Raw genomic sequence first — 25,920 nt, forward strand, 5'->3', positions numbered from 1 at the left:
ATAAGAAGTGTCCTTACAGATCAAAATATCTAGGCTAAAAATCCAGATTTCCTATGTATTAAGTTTAAGTCAACCATTTAAGAATATATACGAACATTGAATATAATAAATGGTTCAAGCTTCACCTCTTGCCCCCATTAGTGTGTGAACCAAGTCCTGTGCTTCTGGTGTTAACCAGTGCATACTTTTGCTCATGGCTTTACAGTGTGAAATGATAAGATCATTTTGAGGCTGGTGCCACACAGTAAGGTGATGAGTAATGCATTTCAAGGCCCTTTGTCAAGATTATTCATTATCATGGAAGCTATTCGGGGATTAAATTTTTTGTTTTTCGAACGATGTTGAGTTTTCAATTTTTAAAAAAGAGTGACTCTAAGATATTTCATTATTCAGTTCATTATAGATATACATTTCATATGGACAGCTAAAACTGAAATATGATTCACTCAAATTCATACTCATTCTTGAGGAACGAGATATGAGCACTAATACTAGACTGCTACTCCGAACGTTCACTGCGCAGCATATCTATCAATACGATCCCTTACTTCTGTTCGTGATGATTCGCATGATGTTTTAATAATCAATACGATCGCTCTTACCACTATGGTTGCTTTCTGCAATTTACATTCCATTTGGAGCAAATGAGGAAAATAGCCATGTATAGGGAGTAGACCGTGTAGAAATCATCAGTCAAAGTGTTAAAAGAAACATTCTTACTACTGAGTCCCCAATCCACCCAAACTTTTTAAATGGCCTTCTTATTATTTTATAACTTTTGTCAACTAGCGCCATAAGCGGAACATATGGAAATCTCAAGTGGCTGCAGAACATTCAATGGCATTGCGCTTCTACGTCTATGGTCAGCTATTGAGAAAAACTGAAATGCGGCGCTCGTGTGTTTTGTCTTTGTTAGATTTTGGGATGGTTGAGTAATAATTGTAATTTAGTGTATCAAGTTATACATTATTGTCATTTGATTGGAGTCACGAACAAAATTAATGAAAATATGGATTAAACCGTCTAGGTTGGTATTTTGGTGAAGATTTAATTTTCCTCAAAGTAATGGATACGTACTTGGGTTAATATCTATCCCCTTCTTAAAGTAGCGTGTTTACTATTTCCTGGTAATATGTTATGTTAGCCCGTTATTAGAATCAAATCCACGCTACTTTTACCATCTTTTGCTATGTTATAACAGTATTTAGTTTTATGGGGTAACAGTCAATTTGAGAACCGTAATGATTTGAATTTAAATTGGTCCTCGAGTCACATTGTTTTGTGTGCATTCAATTCTCCTCAGTTAATTTATGTTTGTAATTTGTTTATTCTTGCCATTATAATATGCAGGTTTTGTGGGACATCCACGAGTACCCTATCGGGGTTCATCCCTATTAAGGTAACAAATTCCTTTTGTTGGTCAGTGGTGAGAAGACTGGTATTTACGAGTAAGGATGATTGCCATTAAATTTGTCAGTTCCTCAATTTACGGCAGAATTGCTGGAAATAGTGATCTTTTGGCATGTACATCTAACGAGTAAATTTTTAAGCGCCTTTGAGTTTCTTTCACCTACATTTTTCTTACAGAAGTCTGAGAGAGAGAGGACACTGTCATGAGGAGAACCAAAAGCCCAAGAGCACCTCGGGTACAGAGAAATCGTGTGGTCAAAGCCAATATTAGAACTTCGGAACGAAGTGTTTGGTTGGTAAATGACAATGGCCAACCCAAATCTCCGCTGTCTATAGAACGATTGCCCCGTTACGTGGAGAGAAATATATCTAGAATAGCTCGCGTAAAACCCCGTTGTAGACCAATGTCACGTAAAAGAAGGGCTGCCCCGGAAAACTCGTTCCCATTTTTCATCGATAAAAGTCCTAGTGATGAACTTGTGGGAGTCATGCATAGGCATGACCATGCGCGGATGAATGACAGTGTGGTAATTCTCGATAGTCCCACGGTAACCGCAGATACCAGCAATGAGTCCCCGAAGAGGCCTACGAAAGAAATTCGTAGGCAGGATTCCGTCGACACGGTAGATTTGTGTAGTGATGACGAAGAAGAACGTCTTGGAATACACAAGTTAGGTAAACGCAAAAAGAGGGCCGAAGGTGTACCTGGCAAGAGGAGAAGGCTGTCATCGAAATCTCAGGATCCGGCCCAGCCGGATATAATACTTCTGGACGACGAAGATGAAAGCGTAAGTCTTGCGTCCGGCAGTAATGCTTCTATTATCATCGATTCCACTCCGTTGAAAGAACCAAGCAGGCCTCAGCGTAACGACATCAGTGAGCCCTCCTCGTCCATTGCTGGGCCGGGGGTTACGTCGAATTCTACGAAACCCGTCGTCAGTCAAGAGAGTGGCGTCAACTTCAGTTTTAAGTCGAAGTACCTCGATGTGATTAATAGCGGGAAAGACAAGTTATTTGGAGGAAAAAACGTCAAGGTTACAGTGGCAAAAGACGATGTATTGCCAGGAAATGCTCTTCCAGGTCCGTCATCGAAGGAGAACTCTGAGATAAATTCTCGGAAGCCGGAGCTCTCCAACCCAGTGGGTTCCAACGTGTTCAATCCTTGTCGAAGTGTTCAACAGACTGGATTGCGCCCAGTCATCATCGATGGATGCAATGTGGCCATAGCGTGAGTTAGCCTATCTTTTTAAGTTCTTATGGTAATTCCATCACTTAAACCTAACTTTTTCTTCTCCCTCAATTGATAATGTCCTTAATATTACTGCATGTAAGAGGTATGTTAATGTTTTTGTTTAAAAAAATCATCAGTTGCTTTTGTTTTTGGTGTATTCCATCGAAAATTTATGGCAAAGTCTTCCATGTAGGCTTTGTTGAGTTTTGATGGAAAGAGAAAAATTCAATCGTTGCAATCTTGATCTGTGGAGCCATCAATGCTTCTCAGGTCTGGTTTGCCAAAATCTCCCTACATCCCTGTCCTTTGATCCTTCCCACTTCCACAATAACCATGGAGGAAATAGGCCAAGACTCGAATCATCTGGGCTTTAATTGCAAATGTTCTGCAGGGGAAATGTCCTAGTTGCCTTGACTGATATTCAATCCTCGGATCTCTCAAAGTCATACCTAGTGTTCTGGCCATTGAAAATACTCAGGAATCTTTTTCTGCTGAGTTATGCTGGCCGAGGATGACAAGGTTGTTTATGATGCCAGCCAATACAGTGCTATAAAGCAGGATGTTGGTGCACATAATGCTGAAGTCAGAGCTTAAAATGCCATGACATTCACCATGTAGACATTTTTCAAGCATATAACTGAGAAAAAGCCAGAAAAATAGTGAGTAAAAGTCAGTATCTCTGAAGCTTCTTTACTGAGAAAGTGGCTTTGGACTGAATAGTCTCTTTGGAGGTTCCAGCAAATATCTGCCATGATGTGCGTATTTCATCTTCCTTGGTGGTGGTCCTCCTTGGCTTTCATAACCTATTGATATCTCTTGCCTTGCTCTTCACTTAGCTCTTCTTAATTCTGTGGGAAACAGCCCAACAGTTAATAGTGAACTTCAGTACTCACATAGAATCCGAAGTTCCTAGAATTTTTAAGCATTTCAAGTACTTGCTCTACATAGTTACGTATTAGCTTTTCTAGGACCTCACTTTTTCCTGGCACACGGTAGCAGTAAATTCTTCTTGGCTTTTCATCGGAGTAATCTCCTCAATCTCCATTACTGCCGACATTTCGATGAAATTCTTTTCCTTCATCATCAGGGCCCTAAATATCAGCAACGATGGAGATTGAGGAGATTACCTGGATGAAATTCCAAGAAGAATTTACTGCCACATATTAGCTTTGTAATTTCTCATGAAATTGTATGCAACATCAGCAAATGACTTCCAAGCATTTTTCTCAGCCTCATTCTGAATTGCAAGGACTTTAATGAGCTGTCTAATTTGTCAAATCAAACTATTCTGCTGAAGGACGAACCTCAGATGATTATTTTTGTTTGTTGCTGAAGTGCCACTTCAACTACTTTGACTTATTGGGGTATATATTTGTTTATAAAACCTCAGTCATTAAGAATAGACAAGTGCCAAGGGCAAGAATAGTAAAAAGTATTACATAAAAAGTACTTTGTGGTAGGAGTGAACTAATGAAAGCACCATTTAGCACTCTGAAACCTGCGTAATATGTGAAGCTCAACTTAAATCCTTTTGTGTAATCAATGAAATATCTGTGATAAAAATAGCTTTTATTTATTGCATGTCACACACTGTAGGTATTGTGCACAAATTTTACTTTTGGCAATTAAATGGTAGCAATATAGTTCTTAGAGATAGTTTGTTAGACAAAACTTGAAATTTTTGAGATGAAGATTTTGTGAAACCCTAAAAGCAATTTTATTTCAGGGTTATTTGGACGGCATTGACTCCTCTGATCCTGGTTGATCAGCTGTGCCTTGGAATTTTCTTGTTCTTTAGTAGTTGTTTTTAAATGTTCAGTAGACCCCCCATTACAATGGGTTGCAATTCCGATGTATCTGGCAGACAATCTGAGCTGATTTTTCACATGCTATTTATAATTTCAAATTTTGATAAGACTGCTTCTTCTTGCAAAATATTTCATTTTTTATGTCTTATTTATAAGATAAACTAGCTGACCCGGCGAACTTCGTACGGCCTAACATTCAATGAACTTATAGTTTAGTTGCACCATTTATAAATAAAGAGCGGCTGTATCGTTTTAATCATATTTGATTTATTATAAATTAAATGAGAAAATATTGATGAAATAAAAATTATACGCATTCAGTTGTTGGCTATTTGTGTTATTAACCGTAAAAAAATGTTTTTAGGTCTAAGTCCATAGCGTAAACTTGACTCGTTCACGGGGCAGGTTAACCCAACGCTTGACTGATGCTCAAAATAGTGTAAGAAAAGCCCCTATGAAGCAGCATTCGTATCAAATGACTTTAGGAGCGCCAGTTATAGTATCTCTGTTTGGAAAAAATGCACTGCGTAAACACACCACGGTGTGCCCTACACATTCGGGTTTAATGTCTTGCGTCAAGCGCCTTCTGATAAACAACAGTTTTTGTTTTGTTATCAGGCGCAAGATAAAGCGAATGAAGCTAAATAAAAATAGCAAAGCGAAGCAGGGACGCAGCGAGGGGGGTTTTTGGGGGTTAAAACCCCCCCAAAAGCTCAGAGAATCTTTTTATAAAACATTTGGTTATTAATATTAGGGGTACGGATGAGCCACAAAATATTTAAGTGTTCACACAGCCGCAAAACCTACCATTTTGAACCTATTATCCTAAAAAATGTCTGGGGAGGGCCCCCACATCTCTCGCTTACCTTAGCGAGTTTTCTATACCCTACAGACCCGCCAGTATTAGCTGCGCATATCCTTAATTCCTAGCTGTGCCCTTGAAGCGAAGGAAGAAATACAGTGGATGGTTTACATCGTAAACATACCACATATTATTTACCATGAGAAAATCATGGGTTTTCACTGACACATGAGAACAAACATCACAAAAACTGAAAGACTGACCATGCGATTTGTTAATCGTTATCACGGATGCTACACGAATTGGAAATTGAATACGTTTAATCTCAAAAGGGCATATAATTTGGGATAATGGAATCTTTGGAATGAGAACTTCCTCATCTTTGTGTTTTCCTTTGAGTAAAGTCTCGTGAATCACATTCATTATCAATTTTTTTAAATCACCAAACGCGTTCCGTTGGATAGTTTTGGTTGGTTTAGGTTTCAAAAGATCATGAACACAGAGCCTACCTTTAGCTGTAAATTGTGCCGTGGTAAGCCAGGTGCGTCCATGGACTTTAAATATTCAGATAGATAGTTGGTGACTTCGTCTTCGTTTATTACAAAGTTAAAAGATTTGAATTCATGCAGAGTACACGGACATTAGTGATAATCAACAATTGATTGGAGATTTGTTTACACACACTGTAGTTATGTGTTTGTTGACAACTCAATTCGAGCTGAGCTTACCTCTAATTCAATTATTTTAATACTATTTTAATATTACTTTAATATTTTTAGCACGTTTGAACATTAAATTTTTTTTAATATTGTTAAAAGGATCAGTCAATACATTAGTAAAAACGAAAAAAAATCTTATTTTTTTGACCGTCTTAACAATCAACTCCTAAAAACATATCTCTAAGATAAAGTTGAATTTTTTTTTGTGAACTTTTCCTATTTTTTAATGTCCTATATGTTATCCGGAGCTTAGACGAATCCAAAGAGCCTAAAAAAAATTTGATGGCAGCTACTTCGTGATGCAGTTTTAGAGGCATTTGGGCATGCCAGCATCCACATCAATGGTCCCCACTGTGCAAAATACGCACTTAACAATTAAAAATTGTATACACCAAAGGATGAAGTTCGCCATGAAAAAATATTTGACTTTGCTGGGATTCGAACTCTGATCTCCCGATTGCCAGTCAGGCGTGTTAGCCAGTTACACCACCAAGACATTTTCTCAGAACGAACTTCGGGATGGGTTTTACCGCACAAGATGTTGACGTCACAAGTCCACACTGTGGCACATGTGGCGAGGGTCGTGCTTACTAAGCCACTGTCGGGGTGAAAAACCCTTATTTTGTCGTTGGTCTGCGATGACGAATTTCAAAGCACTGCAGGACAAGTAACTTTGTGCGCAGTCATGCGCACGGGTGCAAAGTTAAATACACCAAAGGATGAAGTTTGCAATGAAAAAATTTTTGGTGTGTTTAACTTTGGTGTGTTTAACTTTGGTGTATTTAACTTTGCACCCGTGTGCATGACTGCATACAAAGTCACTTGTTCCTGCAGTGCATTGAAATTCGTCGTTGCAAACCAGCGACTAAATAAGGGTTTTTCACCCCGACAGTAGCTTAGTAAGCACGACCGTCGCCACATGTGCGACTGGGTGGACTTGTGACGTCAACATCTTGTTCGCTAAAACCCATCCCGAAGTTTGCTCTGAGAAAATGGCTTGGTGGTGGAACTGGCTAAAATGCCTGACTGGCAATCGGGAGATCAGAGTTCGAATCCCAGCAAAGTCAAATATTTTTTCATGGCGAACTTCATCCTTTGGTGTATTTAACTTTGCACCCGTGCACGTGACTGCGTACAAAGTCACTTGTTCCTGCAGTGCATTAAAAATTGAGTTCTAAAGGTGACGAAGTGCAAAGCTAAGATAAATATTGAATATTTATTATAGTACCAAGTAAATTCTGTGGGATACTTAAATTATTTTCATCTCTGTTGGTGGCGGTGCTGTGACTTGGGCTTGTTTTTGGTGTCAATTTGATCAATTCTATTTAAAAATGATTCCTTCTTTGGATATAATGCCAACTCAGCATATGGTGGAATTATCTTAACAATCGGTCTTCAACAACAGATTATAATTAATATCAAAAAGCACTGGTATGCTGTACAAACTTGACGCTAGCTAGCTTTGAAATGTATTGAAAATATTTTGAATAATATTCTGTACATTTTTTATTCATTTTTTTCTAAAATTGGAGAAGATTGTTCAGTAATGTCTAGTTCCTTATATTTATGTCATCAGACTTTCTGTTTATTGTGAGGTTACTTCTCAAAATCCTGTGGACAATGCTTGCAGGTTGATGCTTGTGCTCATTGTTATTTTTCAGACATGGTGGCAACCGCATGTTTTCTGTCAGGGGATTATGTATATGCGTGGAATATTTTCTACGCCGAGGGCATACCCAGGTCGTGGCACTTGTTCCTCTGCATCAGAGATCTAAGGTATCTCCTCAGGACCGTGATGTCTTAGAATCTCTGAAAAATGACAACCACCTTGTATATACACCTAGCAGGTTCATTGACAACAGACTGATTTCATCATATGATGACAGGTAATGCAAATCCTTTTTTAAATTGATTTCTGATAATTATGCTCATGCTCTCATTGCCTACTTTTCTCAAAGTGTCTACTTTTTTTTGGAAACCTGGTCCAAATACTTCAGGGTGTACAAATATTTCTGGGAGTGATAAATGGTTTTTTTTTCTCGTCTGGACCAAAACAAGGTGGATTTGCTCTGAGAAACTAATTTCTGCATGGGTATTAAGCACATATGCCCTCAAATTTGTGAAATGTATATGCTTGTGATCTTAACAGAAATTTATTTCTGAGACTAAATCTGCCAGGTGTGTGACTAAGCTACTCACCTGTATAAAACAAAATGTATGGAAGCCCTGGGTATTGGTGATAATTTTTAAATTTCATGCTCGTCTTGTATTTTTTTGCAATGAGAATAAAATCAGACTTGCAAAGATCTTTTGTATTGTTATGAATTTATGGGTATATTGGTTTGTTCTGACATCTTTAAGGTATATTGTTCAGTATGCTGCTGCAGTAGGTGGTGTCATAGTCTCTCGGGATAATTATCGTGATCTTCTGAGTGAAAACCCTGCGTGGAGGGATACGATAACAAACAGGTATTTTCTTCAGACTTTTGTTTAGGGTTATATCTATTTATTTTTAATGTTGCACATTTGTGAGGCCTGACAGATTATGTGATCCAACAGTTTCATCCTACCCTCTCACCCTCACAGCTTGAGTAGATAGGCTATTGATCGAATCATTCAAACCAAATACTTTTTGCATATGCTCTTAATAAAAGTTTTTCTTTTAAATTGGCATGCATTGTAGATAAAAATCATTGAGAATGTGGATAATTCTATCCCTATATTTTGTGCACTTTTTTGAGTTATTTGAGCTGATCATACCACAATTTTTTTTTGCTTGTTTGACTTCACTTACCTTGCTCATATGCTAATGACTCAAAGGTCAATCTGGTTACAAGCTTTAATTTTATTTTCAAAATGATTCTCGTGATATTTTGATCTAAACAAGCGTTGCATTAGAGACAGTGTTAAAATTAGGGTTTTTTAGAACACAATTTCCTGAAAATTTAGCTGGGTAAATCTGTATTTATGGGAGCCGATCGATGAAGTACAATTTAAAGAGTATAATTTGAAATTTTATCAACTATGGCATGTATTCTGGTTCTCAGACTGGCCTTCATCTCGGTGGGGAGTCTCTGGGATCATAGTTTCTAGAAATTTTTAAAATGAGCCACCCTCTATGCATGTCAATTGAAGTTAAAAATTACCTTTATTTTTGTGGGACTACAAGTCCTCTGGAACTTAGGAGACAAATAATTGCAAAGGCTAAGAAAAAAAAAATAATTATATAATAATAATTAATGAACACCAGTCAACCATGTGTGACCAACATATTATCAAAACTAAGCAACTTAACAATCATAATCTTTCATATTTATCTTGAACATCTAAGTTGTGAAAGAGGTTCTAGCATTCATAGATAAACAATTCTATAACTTGCAGGAGTGAATTGGGAAAGAGTGCTCAAATAATTAATGAGGTGTGGGATTAAGAGGCAAAGAATTGCTCAGTGAGATGAGTAGCTCTTTTTCCTGTGTCTACATTATGGTATGCTGCTGGCTAGTTCAGGGTTATTTTTTGAATAAATTTACCACGCTTTAAAAGCTGAGCATCCATACTCTGTGGTGATGGATAGCATTGCCCACTATGTCACGTATTGATGATCTCATTTACTTTTTATAATTTAAATTACCCATGGAATTATTCTACTTCTTGGGAAGAGCACTTTGTTCACATAGCAATAAAACTGCAGGATTATTCACTGTGGAATATTTGTCATGAGAAGGCAATTTATTTCATGGGCTTTGATCTAACGAAACTTTTTATGTAAATATATCCAATTTAGAAAACAACTATCTGAAAGTGTTTCCAGGATGAAGTTTATGTGATCTGATTGGCCGTAGGGGTATGTAATTTATTCATGTAATATCACCTTGCAGCTTTTTTTGGGAGAGGTTGGAAGAGATTCGTTCAATTGTATTGGGCTCAACTATGTGGAAATTAATACATGAAAATGAAAAGGAGACTTTGTTGCTTTCCACAAAGGAGATTTTTTTCGTCCGTACGATATGTTTCGAACCATAGAGGTCTTACTTGAAAATGACCTCTATGGTTCGAAACATGTCGTATGGGCGAAATAAATCTGTGGGAAGCTACGAAGTCTCCTTTTCATTTTCGTTGGAAGAGATGATCTCTTTTTTCAGTAGATGTTTGTCTGGAGTGTTTGAAAAGTTAATAAAAAAGATGGTTTTTTTACCAGTGTTTACTGGGGTATGACACATTTTGACTTCTGCATCATTATGAAGTACACTCAGTCAAATATTTGTGCAAAAGTGCCATCTTTTTTATTTCCTCTATATATCACCTGCCTCAGTTACGTATTATTACTGCGGTGTTATTTTCACCACTTTTCGTTGTGGAATGACCTTTTCAGTCCAGTGATACTGTCAAAAAGTTTATATTCTCTGTAAAACACGTGTCATGAGTGCATGCATTGCTTTCTCTCCAGGTTACTGATGCCGACTTGGGTTGGTGATATCCTTATGTTCCCTGTTGATCCTTTGGGAAAGTCAGGGCCCAGCCTTGATGACTTTCTCAAATTTCCGGCCAAATAAGGAACATGTTAATAATTTTAAAATGATATTCAAGGGATCCAGAGTATATCATTCAAAAGACTGAAAGGTATATATTTGTTTATGAAAAAGGATTTTTCTGTAAAAATTTTGTATATTCTTCGTAATTGCTATGTATTTGATACAGATGTTTCTATTCCTGTCTAACAAGATTTGAAATTGTTAAGCTTAAATCAACCTTGGATGTCATTTTAAGACTTAAAGAAAAAGAGGTTGAATCTTATTGTGGAGAAAATAATCTTTAAGTCCTTGTATCCTCCTCTTTAATATCAAATTAAGTTGTTTATTTCAAAATGAATGAATTGTTGAGCAGTGTTTTAATTGCTTTTTATTAAAATCAACTTCTTGTCTGGTCATGTGTGTGAGCCTGGATTTCATATTTTTCCATTTTTTTAAGTCCTATTATTTAACAAATTGTTTGTACCTGCATTACACTAACAATAAACTGGGTTTAATGAATTCTTGTATTTAATTTTAATGTTTTGGCTGAATATGAATTATTAAGGAGTCGGTTCTCATCATTCCTCATATATTGTGGCATGATTAGATCATGCTTCTCTTCCTTCTTTTTAGAAAAAGAAAGTGTTATCAAAGAATTTTTTTTCAAAATTTCAATAAGAGAACACCAAACGTTCTCATCACCTTAAATGTGTTAGGTGGGGCTTCTTGATTTTTACAAACTTGAATTTCCACAATTGGAAGTTTAATTTTGCCTTTTACGGAATGTTTAGGGTTTATGGCATTTCTAGACTTTCCATGGTTTTGAAATGATTTCAAAAATCAATTTGATACTTTTTTAAATTTCAAACCTCAAGTAAGCATCGTTACTACCAATTCTGCAATAAAAGATAAAACTTCTTGATGCTACTGCAGTATGTTATCCTAAAATTCCCAATCAAATAAGGTGACAATTGCTAACGATAAACCACCAATAATGGGTTGTACAAACTATACAAAACAAAGAAATTTCTTGGAAATGACTGGGTGATCACTTTGAATACTTAAGAGCGGACACATTCAAGGCACAGCCCAGTAGATGGGCAGATGTCGACTACTTTGGCAAGGTCCTCCAGGTAGGTCAAATGAAAAACAAAATTCAGTAACTCTTGATTTACTTTGTGGTATTCCATTATAAGTTTTCCCGGATATCAGACAATTACTTATACAGTAGTCAGAATTATCTCATTATTACGAAGTTCACGGGACCGAAAAACCGGATGTTCGTAATAACAAAGTTCGTATTACCGTTTCTTTTAGGAATCTACGAAAAAACCGTATGTGACAAACGCAATTAAATTTCGCGGAAACATATATGTAAACAGGAAAATCCGTTTCAGTTTCGGCATGCGGCATGGCTTATCTAGGGTTGATATTCTCCCAATACAATAAGTCCGATTTACGAACTAGGTGCGTTCCAAGACCTTGTTCCTAAGTTGATTAACTACGGTCCGGCCGCCGAGAGTTGCCCGATGGCAGGCAGAATAGTCTAGCTTGGGGCAGCGTTGCCAGGTGAAGTGAAACGCCTATGAAGGGCTCCGTGAAGATAGGAGACGGAAAGCACGACGAGCGTGAATGACCCAGTGGAAGAATCACTTGTTTTGGGGATTCAAATAAAGGGCATGTTTTAGTGGATCAGGCTTATTTCGCTGCTCTTTATGCATGTGACAACGTTGTATGACTAGGCGATGGTGTGAGGTGCGTTTGGGGGGCAGCGATTGGCTGCAAACTGTGCTGGCGAAGGGTTATCCGCACCTATTGTGCCGTCATCGGACAACTCTCGCAGGCCGGACTGTATGCAAGGCATCGAGGAGTACGGTAATCCTGCAGAATGCAACACTTCATAACAATTGTGCGCTAACTCACGATTGTGACGATCTGATCTAGCTGGTCGTGCAACGTAGCCGGAGCCGAAAAAAATCGCTTTCCGCGGCATGGAACAACGGGCGAAACGCTGAGCAGTTCCTAACTTCACTCCGGATTCAATGATACTTTGTTCAGATTATGCCCAGAGTAAGATTTCCTCTACGCCGCGTAGCAACGGCCAAATCAAAAGGCGCCAAATTTGAAATTTTTAATGCTGGCATCTCTGAAAGTTTGTAAATCGAATGTGCGTAGGAAGAGAACTAACTGTACATCAAATTTACGAGCTGTAATGAGTCTGTCACCATGATTCCCCAGGAATGAAGCTTACTATATGACGTTGCGCGTATGGTGAAGAAAGAACCATAAATGACGCTCTTGGTCACAGTACACGAGGAGAACTTAAACATGGCGTGATTATTAAAACAGCGTAGTGAATATACATCTAAATGCCATAGCTTATGCGTAGAACTTCGTAATAAAATTCATTTTGTATCCGCCGGCACTGAGGTTTGTAATTTCGTAAAAACGATAATTTCGTAATAACGTTTCTTTTCCTATAGCTTGGATAGGCCTATTCGTCGGGACCAACGATTTGCTTCGTAGAAACGAGAACTTCGTAATAACGTTGTTCATATTAACGAGAGTCTACTGTACCACTTATTTTTTATCAGAGCGCGACCTGGGTTCAGTGGCGGATACAGAAAAAACTCAAGGGGGGGGCGCAACATATCTTGAGTTGTCTTTACTTTTATCGTAATAAAAGATGATCAAGTCACAGGCAAAGTATATGAAAATTTTATTTAAAGTGATTATAAACATGTAAAATACAATGCCATCTTATGATATAAAAAATTTACAATTGTGGTTTTGCAATGTTCGGCAATACGGGCGGACCCGCAAGGGGGGGGGCGCGCGCCCCCTGCGCCCCCCATCTGTATCCGCCACTGCCTGGGTTTCAATGAAATATCATCATCTTCAGGTGCAAATTCTGATTAATTTTCGCCTGAAATTAAATTTGAAATTAAATCATAATTTGCGCCTGAAGATGATGATAGTTAATTGAAACCCGGGTCGCACTCTGATATTAAATAAGTGGTATAAGTGATAGTCTGATATCCAGGAAAACGAAATGTAAAACACTTCCAGAAAATTATCATAAGCAACAGCCTCCAATAAAGAAAAAAAACAAGACCGAGAAGATGGAAAATAAGGTTGCAGCAATGAACGTTGGGGCATACAATGTTGGGACAGTGATGAGGAGAAACCAAGTAAGCTAGAAAATATTGGATGGGAATCTTGGGACTGTGCAAAGTGAAGTGGAAGGATAGTGGGGATTACTTGAGTGATGGGCCTAAGGAAGGGAGGATCCAGGATTATTTTCTGGGGGGGGGGGACAAAATCAGCAAGCCTGACATTTTTTCCTCACCCCCATAACAAATTTTTGATGGGGCTCGGGCCCCCTCCGGCCCCATGGAGTCGGCGCCACTGTGGCATGGTAAGGTTTACGAAACAAATTCTTCAAGCATACAAATTCCATTGCTTTTGCATGCAATTCTTATTCTAGCCTCTTCAAAATACAATGGTGCATGATTAGTAGCCTCACTCCTACTTTCTGGAAATACACTATTTCGTCGTGATCATTTTTCTAGCATCTACGCGTGGAATGCCTACCAGTCGGTGAAAAACTCCCCTCGAGAAATAACTTTTTGCACTACTATTTGTCCTTGATTATAAAAAAATAACATTTGAGTACTGCAAGATTGAACCCTGAGTGCGAATTTTGAATTATAGCTTCTGTTACCCCAATGAAACTTAGCTTTTCTTCTCCTCTAATATTTTTTACTTGATTGGCAGAAAATGATTGAATTGGATACAACAGAACACACATTCAGAAATTTTTTAAAGCACGTTCATCATTGGAGAAAATAGACGCTGTCCTCTATAATGTCCATGGGATTACATTCGTACAATCGTGACCTCAGAAGCCCATAGGCGGAGAAAGCCACACATTCTGGAACTTTGATCACAGTGATATTTTTACAGGAAATACAATAATTTTTACAAGGAGATTTGATTTTATAAAATACTAAAAATCCAAGGAGACATTAGGGAGTTTCTTTAGGACACTTTATATTACACTTTCCAAGAATGAAATTTTAATGATGCCAAAACAATGTGGACTACAAATCAATATGCGAAGGCGATACTTATTGCAAAAACTCTCCAGGCACTCATCCAAACACACTATTTCAGCTTTCATTATGACATGAAGACTTTTCAAGAGTGAAATAAAAGGCCGATGCAATTAGTAAGGGTCATGCATTATTAGCAGATAAGATTCATTTCTTATGTCTCTTTAGTCTCTATCTTTCCTAACCGACTCTGAAAATCTTCTTCAAATGAGCTGATTTCGGGGTTACTTGGTGCAACTCACTAATCTCACTCACTCAACTCAACTCACTCATGGTAAAACAAAAGGAAACACAGAGTACTTTTCATACACCTTTTAATAATAGTATCGTTAGAGGGTGAAGATCTTCTCGAGTTCACCCTTTTGCAATCTCGAGAACTCTTCACGCAATCCATTCTCCGGGAAAGCACTTATCTTTCTCAGTATCTTTACACATTTAACTATAGACACACTTGTATTTAAGCCGTAAATATGAAGGGGAAGTTCAACTATACTTGGTCATGTATGAAAAGAAATACATTTTCAGGGACTGTACTTTTTAGAAAAGAGGATACACTCATTCACAGAATTTTATTTAAAAAATTCAAGTAGTCTTTAAATCATGCTCCACCAGTAACAATACACTGGTCTTCTTACGCTTAGTGAAAGTGAATTTTGTATGGAATATGTTTTAATTTTTACGTAAATTATTGCATCAGTTATATAGATCCTAAATTATCATAAATCAAAATTAATACATGAGTCCAGTGCTGCACTCCTGTATTAATTTTGTAAGTAAGGGTTCTGATAAGTGATAAATCGTAAAATGGATAGTTTACGGAGTAAGAGATTTATTAACTACACTCACTGTTAATTTTAATGGAGTTATGGTGAAAAAAATTCTAAAATCTTCCTTTTAACGTTAACATTTAACTGGAAGTATAAAATGAGACAACAGAATGAATAAAGTGTTCGCTGGAAATCAAATGATTTTCACTGGAAAATTCCTCGATTACCCAATTGATTTTATGAAATCAATAAGCTTTTAAATTTAAAATATAGATCTCGATACACATGAATACGAATGAAAGTGGAATTTAATCTTACTGTGACGTGATGGTGCCATGAACTTATGTTCTTCAAGAATCGGAGAAGCATGCTGAACGTCCTCTTCGACCGTTGTCTTTTGACTTCATCTCCGGGGACGACTTGACGCTGGGAAGAGGTAGGATTAGTAGGCACATGCAAAAATATAAAAACCCTTGCACTCAAAATCCCCAAAGCCTCGAATACACTCTACGTCAACATGCAGGGGGTATCTTTGCACTCAAACCAAGTGAAAGTCCAATGCCTGTACGCTGCAATGGATTAGCGTACATTGGTTCCATGGTTCAAAAGATTAAAAATAACGCACGCATATAATCGCCTAGCCTTACGTTACGCAAATTATTCGTCCCAAACAGCCCAAATCAAAGCTAACACTCGCATTATCTTCTTGTCTTGGTCCTCTTCGACCGTTATCTTCCGTCTTCTATTCTTCAAATCCAGAGATGATTTTGCAGTCTTCTTCACCTTGTCCTCTTCTAGTGTTACCTTCTGCTCTTCAAAACCTGGGGAGAGGTAGGATTAGGAGGCACGTGCAAAAATATAAAAACCCTTGCACTAAAAATCCCCAAAGCCTCGCATACACTCCACGACAACATACAGGTGGTACCTTTTCACTTAAACCAAGTGAAAGTCCCATGCCTGCACGCTGCAATGGATTAGCGTGCATACCAAACCTTGGTTCAAAAGACTAAAAATAACGCACGCATATAATCGCCTAGCCTTACGTTACGCAAATTATTCGGCCCTAACAGCCCAAATCAATGCTAACACGCGCATTTTCTTCTTGTCTTGGTACTCTTCGACCGTTGTCTTCTTTTCTTCAAATCCAGCCATGATTTGATTCTGTGGAGAGGTAGGATTAGTATGCACGTATAAAAATATATATGACACTCCCAAAAACACAACAAAAAATGGGGGCAAAACACAAAAAATGGCCACAACATACACAAGCACGCACACACACCCTACCTACTTTTTCTTTTTGAGCTCATAATCTAAATAACCCATACTAAAAGTGTATTAGGCCTTATATTTTAGTATTCACTTTGGGAACATGCCTTTTGCGCTATTTATATTTATAGCGTATGATTTTCTCAACCTTGTCCTTGGGGCGAGGACTCATTAATCCATTAAGACGAGGACTCATTAATCCATACAATGGGCATAACGATCAGCATATTACGGCATTATCTGAAATATAGTCGCCCAAAAGACGTACCAAGAGGACTATGTATGGGAAGTATCTGGGCCTATTTATTTGAAGCGGAAAAGCGTCGACAAATTCTAATGAAAGATTCACGAATTTTACAAAATAGAGGATTCCCCATTCCGCTGCCACTCACCACGAATTTAAAAGGCTTCACAAAAGTGGCATAGGGATCTGACTTTCACGGGGAAATAAGCTTATATTAGGAATTTTAACCGAAAGTTAAATAAGTGATCGTATAGTCTACCAAATTCGTTTTCTTTTTACGCTTTTGAGCGCTATTTTTTATATACTTTATTGCAAATACAATTGGAATAAATGGATCACTCTGTACTCATCGCCGGGAGTTTTCGAAAGGTTTCAAATGTGCTCTAAGAAACAATATAAATGAAGCGTCTGTGGGACACGCTAGGGTCTCCTCCGTGTATAAATATTTTCAGGCATCAATTTTATTCAAGAACAAGGAACATCCCGTGGCGCTTCAAGTACAGCACTCCATCCGAGTGTCTAGTACCTCCGCCTATTTATTTTAAGCGGAAAAGATTCGGCAAATTCTAATGTACTAGTCACGGTTTATGCCAAGCAGAGGATTCTCCACTCGGCTGCAACTCACCCCGCATTTAAACGGCGTTACAAATCTATCAGAGCGATCCGAATTTCACAGGGAAATAAGCTAATAACATGGATGTTAACCCAAATTTCAATTCAAAATATCCGGTTAAATATTATATATATATAATCTATATATTTATATAATAAAAATGTATATAATATATCAAATTTATTTCCTTTTTACGCTTTTCCGCGCGATTAAAGGTACTCCATTGAAAATATTATTGGGATAAATGTATCACTCATTATTCATCGCCGGGATACGAGCATCTTCGAAAACAGTTTAAACGCACTCCAAGAAACAATGCGTATATAACAGAAGCTTGTTTCCTACCCCGTGGGGTCGGGTTCAAATCCCGGCAGTGGCAGACAATTTCCAGAGACTGCCCGATCCCTGCTTGTATGTTGTGTGAGGGACATTTCAAGCGCCACACCCCGTGCTCGGATGGGATGCAAACCCAAGGCGCCTTTCGTTAATAGCAGGCCAATGCTAGCGCCGGGTTTCTCTCCAATCTTCCTTCCATACCCTGGTGCAAATGACCTTAGCTGTCGGTCGTCTCTTCTATATACTATGCCCACCACTCGCGTCATTGACGTACAAAGCGATCCGAGTTTCACGGGGAAATAAGTTATAATTAGAGGTGTCATCCGAAATTTATACACATGATGATGTGATATATAAAGTTAATAACTTTTCCAATCTATTCCTCGCAATTGCAAACGTTATAATGCATAATATTGGAAAAAAGTGGATCATATTGCGCTCATCACCGCGCCGCAGACATTTTTTAAAACCGATTAAAATGCGACCGAAGTTAAAATTAGACTTCTTTGGGATGGAATTGTGCCTCCTGTACTATGCAGTCCCCTTCAATATACCCTTTACGATTGATGTGTATGGCGTAAGTTAAAACAAGCATTTTTGCCTCAAATTATAATTGCATTGCGTATTATGGCGAATAAAGCAGTAAAATTCTTAGCTTGGAAAAAATCGCTTACTTGATAAATTCTGAATTGCACGATCATTTTTTTTCCGTTCCTTTCGAGCTATATCCCCAATGATCGCTCCAATGATGGTCTATGAAAAATCATCTTTCCACGCCATGTTCTTCCGCGATGCTTTGAGGAATGCAGAATGCCATCCCTTTTTCCACCACTCGGACCTTTTTCCGTCGCTGATGCCAGCGCTGGCACTGTCCTTCACCCGATCGAATCACACGACGGCGATTGTGGTAAAAAGGAGTAAGGCACAAAATGTTCGGTATAATAAGGTATTACAAGCGATCCAACGATTTGATCGATGGATTTTTTCTCATTTATAGGAAAATTCACCAAAATCGTTGGCACATTAATGGCTTTGCCTGGTTTCGCTATTTAGTTGGGCCCTCTTCGCTTCTATAGCGTTGAGGTGTTTTTCCCTCTCCCGTTCCTTCCGCACCTTTCCTCTCCCAGAGACGTCATCATGCTCCTATCGCGGCGGCGCCTCATTCCTTTTTCCTTCCTCTCCTCCCCCTCCCCGGGTGATCGGGCGTATAAGCCACTGGCATGGTTCCCGGCCCCGTAGCGTTGTATCCTCGAAGGGCTCCCCTGAGCCCTCAAGCGTTGTATTACAAGCGACAGTTTGCTTGGAAAAGGGGTGGGAGAAATCATCAAGTATAAGGCTAGAATTGTTGCTCTAGGATTTAAACAAGTAGGTACCTGGAGTGGATTATAGAAAGAATTTCCAGTCTAATGATAAAGAATAGATGCATAAGAATCTTGTTTGCTGTAACAATAGAAAGAGCGCGAAATAGAACTATTTGACGAAGTTTCCACTTACTTAAATAGACCCTTGATGTACCATTCGGTACGGAACAATTCCTGCATTTTTATGAGAAACGATGGATTTCCAAATTCTCTGCATTCAAAATAAAGAAATCTTTCGATGAGTTAATACAATGAGGGAGGAATTGGAATTATTCATTGCATGTGATACCTGTTCGTCTAAATTTTTATCTGTGCTATAAGGATTTGTGAATGTAGCAAAGAGTTGATGTGGTTGTGGAGAATTCATACGCACGATTCTTTGTTTAATAAGTAAATGTTTCTTTTTTTACGTGCATGTCCGAGTGGAGGTGCTACATTCTTTTTAGCTTGGTTATCGGTTTATTAGCTGAGCTTTACTCAGTTAATAAACCGATGAGTTTAGGAAATGAAGCACCATAGCGAAGACACAAGCAGGGAGTAAATATACGAGCTCACATCAAGCGACGCACTCGTTTCGGTAACAAAAAAAGATTTATTAGAGCGTTGCAAGAGCATCCAGCCTACCTATATCGATTGCATCGCCCTCACGACGGAGACGGTCCTGCCACAATCTCCCGTCACCTTGGTTACGACCCTCCGCATCATCGCGCCATGATTTACGCGAGTGGCAAATAAAATGATTACCGTCATTAAGCGCCACCGCCGAAAACTTCAAGTGCGACCTTGTCAGCCAGATATCAGCGAAGAGAGACTGCTTAGAAATGATGACAACACATACACCACTCGTGATCATGGGGCAAACACGGCGAGAAGGTAGTGGCTACATAGTGACGATATCTGCTCATTTCCGTATAATACGGTAGTTTCCTTCATCGAAGAAAACGAAAGGCATCGATTGCGATTCGTTACCCACCGTTATTGTATTCATAATATACAAATTATTTGGTTTCAGAAATCCCAGTTTAGACGAATGTTAATGGTCAATTTTAACCTCATTAGAAAAAGAAACCAGAATCACAAATAAAAACCAGATTGGCGCCCATGCGATGCCACTCCACGTGACGTCACAGGGACCTAGATGATTTACGAGTGGTCAGAAGTTTTACATCGTCTGAGATTACCAATGCATGCATGACGCACAGAGCTCAGGGAAACATCTCTTAATAATCACCTTATAAAACTGGCTATGGTCGAAAAGTTTCTTTCGTCTGAAAGGGTATTAATAATCCTTATTTAAGCCAAGCGCTACCTGATAGCTGGGTACTCTGCTACCTATCAGTTCAGAAAAAGGGTATTATAGCCTGCATCGTAGCGGCGTTCATAGCCTCGCACCAAGGTGGTCTCACATGGCGGCAGCCGGAACCAGAATGACGTCACGCGGGCTTTTCCAAGCATTCATACTTAGCCGTCGCGTTTCCGCGCGCTTGAAAATTTTCACTTTTCATTTAATCGCGAAAAATAGATAACGTCATTCAACAGTCTAAAAGCGTGAGATACGTACTCCAGGAGTGATAAGCTTTCGATTTAGGCCATAAAAAATAATAGGAAACCACCCTATTGATTTCTGTAGAGCGCCTCATTTAACCGATTATCTTTGATGTGCAACTGAAATAGTTGAATTGGTCGACCTGCTCAAGGTTGCGCCACCTGAAGTTCCACGAAGTTAGGCATTAACTCGGCACTAAATAATGAACATTCATTTTCAAAAAAATCCATCTATCAAAGCTTCTATTATTGTAGTGACAGGAACACCAGGGGATTAGAAATGAAAGCTAATGTGCAAACTTCAAGTTTCGATTGAATTGACACCAGGGCAAACTCGTACATGAATCACTAACACTATAAAATTTCATTAAATTGTCAATTATTATTCTATAAGTATTCTACCGATTAAGGTAGTTTTACATGGAGAATAAACTAAGTATTCTGCAGTCTCCCCTACCTTCATGGTCTTTCAACTCCAATGCAAAAAAAGGTCTACTCCCTTTCATTCTATTTAAAAATCATATTATCTTCCTTATCGTACCTCTCTTCCCCAACAATTACCCCTCTAACACCATTTCACCTTACCCGCTCTGTACTCGTTCCATTCAAACCTTGTGCCTCCTCCGAGCCTCATCTAAAAGCTTTCCAAGTAGGCCTCCGCGGAGATTATGATGATATCTGGTGATTTTTCCGGGTATTCTTCCGTGTTTATCCATTTTGTAGGACAATATTTCGCCAACGTTCCAGTTGGCTTCCTCAGGTCCACTGAAGTGTCGATGCAGAAAGTTGTTCATCTTATATAGGCAAGGCGGCAAACGGTGTATATAAGATGAACAACTTTCTGCATCGACACTTCAGTGGACCTAAGGAAGCCAACTGGAACGTTGGCGAAATATTGTCCTACAAAATGGATAAACGCGGAAGAATACCCGGAAAAATCACCAGATATCCTCATCAGCGGTGAATTGCAAGAACACATGCGAGATTGAATGGATGCGAGACGGCAAAATAGCCCCTGTTCTAATTTCGTTCATGCATTCGCGCAATTCCACGCCATTTTAGAAATTAATGCAGCTCTAACCTGCGCAATTCCGTGCCCCGTGTAAAACGGCGTTTAGTGTCTATGTGTCCGCATTGTAAGACTCTATACTCCAGGTCAGATTCTTCACTCGCCTTTTCTTTAATCTCTAAAGTAATGATCTTCTCATCAGCTTTCCTCTGTTTATGAACGCCTCTTTTTGGTCAATGATGTTTGGATGAGGCGACCGACAGCTAAGATCATTTACGCCATAAGGGAAGGTGGGGAGGAGATGAGGGAAGAAGAAACCCTGCGTCGCCATTAGCTTGGACTTAGCGGAAGGCGCCAAGGGGACCGCGGCTTAAACGTCCCATCCGACGGACGGAGTGTTGCGCTTGAAACATACTCCTCACCACTGCTCACAACATTCAAGCAGGGATCGAGCAGTCTCTGGAGATTCTCTGCAACTGCTGGGATTTGAATCCGAGCCCACGGGGTGGGAAGCCAACGCTATAGCCACCACACCAACCCTACCACCGCACACATACGCAGCGTATCTAAAAGTTTGGGAGTGAAATGGAGGCCACTGGTACTCAGGGAACGTCAAAAAACTTTGTGATAATGTATTATTTTGGGGTTTCATCTGCCGATTTTATTTCGTGATATATGTAACTTATTAATATTGGTGGTTGATTACGGGGAATGCTGCGTAGTAACATTATCTCGTCGACGTTTCACTCTTCCAACTGGGAGAGTTTTCAAGAGAATGAAAACGCTCTTTACATTCTCTTGAAAACGCTCCCAGTAGGAGGAGTGAGACGTCGAGCAGATAATGTAACCTACGTAGCATTTCACGAAAGCAACCACCAACATTGATAAAAGAAGCTGTGAAAATCTTCATGCAAAAATTTATATGTAACTTAGTTCACAGGGTATTCTTCGTTGTCTAAAAAAATTGGTGCTTGAAAATGTTTCTACATGGAGGGAACCCTAGTGTGTCCCACAGGCCCTTCGGTTTTACGCATTGTTACTTGGAGCGCGTTTAAACTGTTTTCGAAAACGCTCGTATCCCTGCGATAGAGTGATCCATTTATCCCCATTTTATTTTCAATGGAGTATCTGCAATCGCGCGGAAGTCGCGAAAAAAAGAAAATAAACTCGATATATAATATAGATTTTTATTATATAGATAGAATATATGGATTATAACCGGATTTCTTGAATAAAAGATACAGTGTCCGGCGTGATACGGTGAAAATCTTTGATGTTCAGCTTAGTAAAACCACTTGTCTGTTTCCACTCACTTTTATTTAAACCGACCATGGTTTCGGCAACTCGTGCCATTATCAAGGCCATTATTACCTTGGTAATGGCAAGAGTTGCCGAAACCATGGTCGGTTTAAATAAAAGTGTGTGGAAACAGACAAGTGGTTTTTCTAAGCCGGATTTCTTGAAATTAAATTTGGGTTAACATCCATATTATTAGCTTATTTCCCTGTGAAATTTGGATCGCTCTGACAGATTTGTAAAGCCATTCAAATGCGGGGTGAATGACAGCTGAGTAGAGAATCCTTTATTTGGTATAAGCCCTGACTCGTACATTAAAATTTTCCGAATCTTTCCCGTGTAAAATAAAAGTGCAGAGGTACTATATACGTATCTTGACGCTCGGATGGAGTGCTGTACTTTAAGTGTCCCCTCACAAGGCTGGGTTCGGGCAATCTCCGAAAAATGTCGGCCACTACCTGGATTAGAACCCGGGCCCGCCTCTTTTGGCGACGCAATTCTCTTCCTGATATTCCTACTCATGTATCCGATTTCGCTTTATATGCTGCTGAAATAGTTGAATTGATCGACCGACTTAAGTTTGCGCCACCTGAATTTATCCTGATTCCACCATCCCAGTTAGCGATGGTTGACAAAACCACTTAAATTTGTCTTCTTGTGATTAAACCCCATGCCATATACCTCGCAACGTCAGTGTAACTCATCCTCTTGAGCCAGCTGATCTCTCGATGGTAGGCTTATCAACGCAAGATCATCTGCAAACCTCACTGATTTATACAATATTTCCCCCACTCCTGCTTCTAACTCATCCTACGCCTCCCTCACCATCTCCTCAGTGTACAGGTTAACTAGCATTGTAACTTTACCTAGTCCACTCTATCAAATGCGTTTTCAAAGTCCACGAATCAGGCATATACGTCCAGGTTATACTCAAGGTTCCTCTCCACAAAGGTCCTCCTATCCGCTCTTCTTCTTCTTCTTCTTCCTAGCGTTTGTCCCGCGCTATTGCAGGGTCCGCTTTTCTGCAAAGCCTTCTCCACTTGGCTCGATCCAGGGCGTCTACTGACGTGGCGTTGATGGTCTTCATGTCCGCCTTAATTTTGTCGAGCCAGCGCATCTTTGGTCGTCCTCGTGGTCGGCGTCCTTCAGTACTCAGCCGCATTGCTGTTTTGGCCACGGAGTTCTCATCACTACGCACCACATGCCCATACCACCGCAGTCGAGCCTCCCGCATCTTGTCTGTGATCGATGCAACTCCCATTCTTTTCCGAATGTCTTCATTCCTGATGTGATCCAGGCGGGAGATGCCTAGGATCCATCGTAGCATCCTCATTTCCATGACATGCATGGCCTGTTCTTGATTTGCTGTGGCTGGCCAACATTCTGCTCCATATAGGGCCACTGGGCGGACTACGGTCTTGTATACTTTGGCCCTGAATCGTTCAGGCATTCGACGGTCGCACAATACGCCAGTCACTTGGCGCCATTTCAGCCATGTTGCATTGATTCGAGCTCGTGTGTTGGCGGTTGTGCTTCCATCGTTGCTGATGACAGAGCCCAAATATTTAAACTTCTCGACCTTTTCAAGGTCGTCGCCGTCGATTCTGATCGTGCCATCGGTTTGAGGCCCACACTCCATGTACTCAGTCTTTTTGATGTTTAATCGCAACCCATAGTTGTCGAGTCGTACCTTCCATAGTAGAGTTCGCTGCTGTAATTCGGGTCTGGTGGTGCTGGCAAGGAAGACATCATCGGCGAACAGTAGTGACCAAGGATGCGATTCTTGGAGACAGGCCGTGATTGTGTCCATGCACAGGATGAAAAGGAGCGGAGAGAGGGCCGATCCTTGGTGGACGCCAACAGTGATTGGGAAAGGCGGTGATATTCCTGATGGGCAACGGACGGAGCTGGTGACGTTGGTGTAGAGAAGCTTCACCCATGACACGTAGACTTCAGGGACGTCGTGAGATCTGAGGGCATGCCAGATAAGGTCGTGTGGCACGCGATCGAAGGCCTTCTCCAGATCAAGGAAAGACATATGCACTGGCTTGTTCTTCTCTCGGTGCCTCTCCAAGAGCAGTCTAGCTGCGTGTATTGCATCTGTTGTGCCAGTCCCCTTTACAAATCCACACTGGTTGGGTGTGATGTGAACAATGTGTCTGAGCCTAGCATCAATCACTCTTTCGAATATTTTCATGGCGTGGCATAAAAGCCGGATCGGGCGGTAGTTGGAGCATTCTGCGACGTTGCCTTTACCCTTCCAGATGGGCACAGTTATGCTGGTCCGCCAGGAGTAGGGAACTTCGTTGTCAATGATGATGTTGTTAAATAACTCGGCGAGGATGACAACGCCGTTGCGGCCAAGTAGCTTCCACACTTCCGCTGGAATGTCGTCAGGGCCCGTTGCCTTTCCATTCTTCATCTCCTTGATAGCGGCGGCTACCTCAGCTTCACTGATGTGTTGCACAGGTCCGGATATAGGGTCCGCGCTAATGATCGGTGGGTGGGGAAATTCTGTGTTACAGATGGCCGAGAAGTGTTCTCTCCAGCGCCGAAGGATGGCAGGTGGGTCTCGTAGTATCTGGTGATCGTCGTTTTTGATGCATTTGACCTGGCTAAAATCCTGAGTTGCTCGATGTCGGGAGTTGGCAAGGCGGTAGATCTTATTTTCACCTCCAGGTGTATCTAAGTCGGCGTACAGCTGGTCGTAGTGTGCTGTCTTTGCTTTAGCAACTGCTCGTTTCGCGGCAGATTTCTTTGTGCGGTATTGTTCATAGTCCACAATATGGTTTGTCTCGCGCCACTTCTTGAAGGCCATCTTCTTTTCTTTGACGATGCGTTGCACGTCTTCATTCCACCACCATACCTGCTTATCGATAAAGCG

General features: G+C 39.9%; 1 protein-coding gene across 2 annotated transcripts; it reads left to right on the top strand.

Annotated features, from left to right (window-relative positions):
• The first annotated feature begins 858 nt into the window (after positions 1-858).
• On the top strand, positions 859-11,000 carry LOC124163555 (probable ribonuclease ZC3H12C). 2 transcript variants are annotated; one of them, XM_046540541.1, is made up of 6 exons: positions 859-1,027; positions 1,351-1,448; positions 1,588-2,638; positions 7,632-7,856; positions 8,332-8,439; positions 10,418-11,000. In XM_046540541.1, exons 3-6 carry the CDS (start codon positions 1,614-1,616, stop codon positions 10,521-10,523), a joined length of 1,464 nt encoding a protein of 487 aa, XP_046396497.1. In that variant the 5' UTR covers positions 859-1,027; positions 1,351-1,448; positions 1,588-1,613; the 3' UTR covers positions 10,524-11,000. The 2 variants fall into 2 exon arrangements, with proteins under 2 accessions (XP_046396497.1, XP_046396498.1); XM_046540542.1 differs by having other exon boundaries at positions 1,351-1,399.
• Positions 11,001-25,920: the final 14,920 nt, after the last annotated feature.

This window comes from Ischnura elegans, chromosome 8 (assembly GCF_921293095.1).
Source record: "Ischnura elegans chromosome 8, ioIscEleg1.1, whole genome shotgun sequence".
NCBI lineage: Eukaryota > Metazoa > Arthropoda > Insecta > Odonata > Coenagrionidae > Ischnura > Ischnura elegans.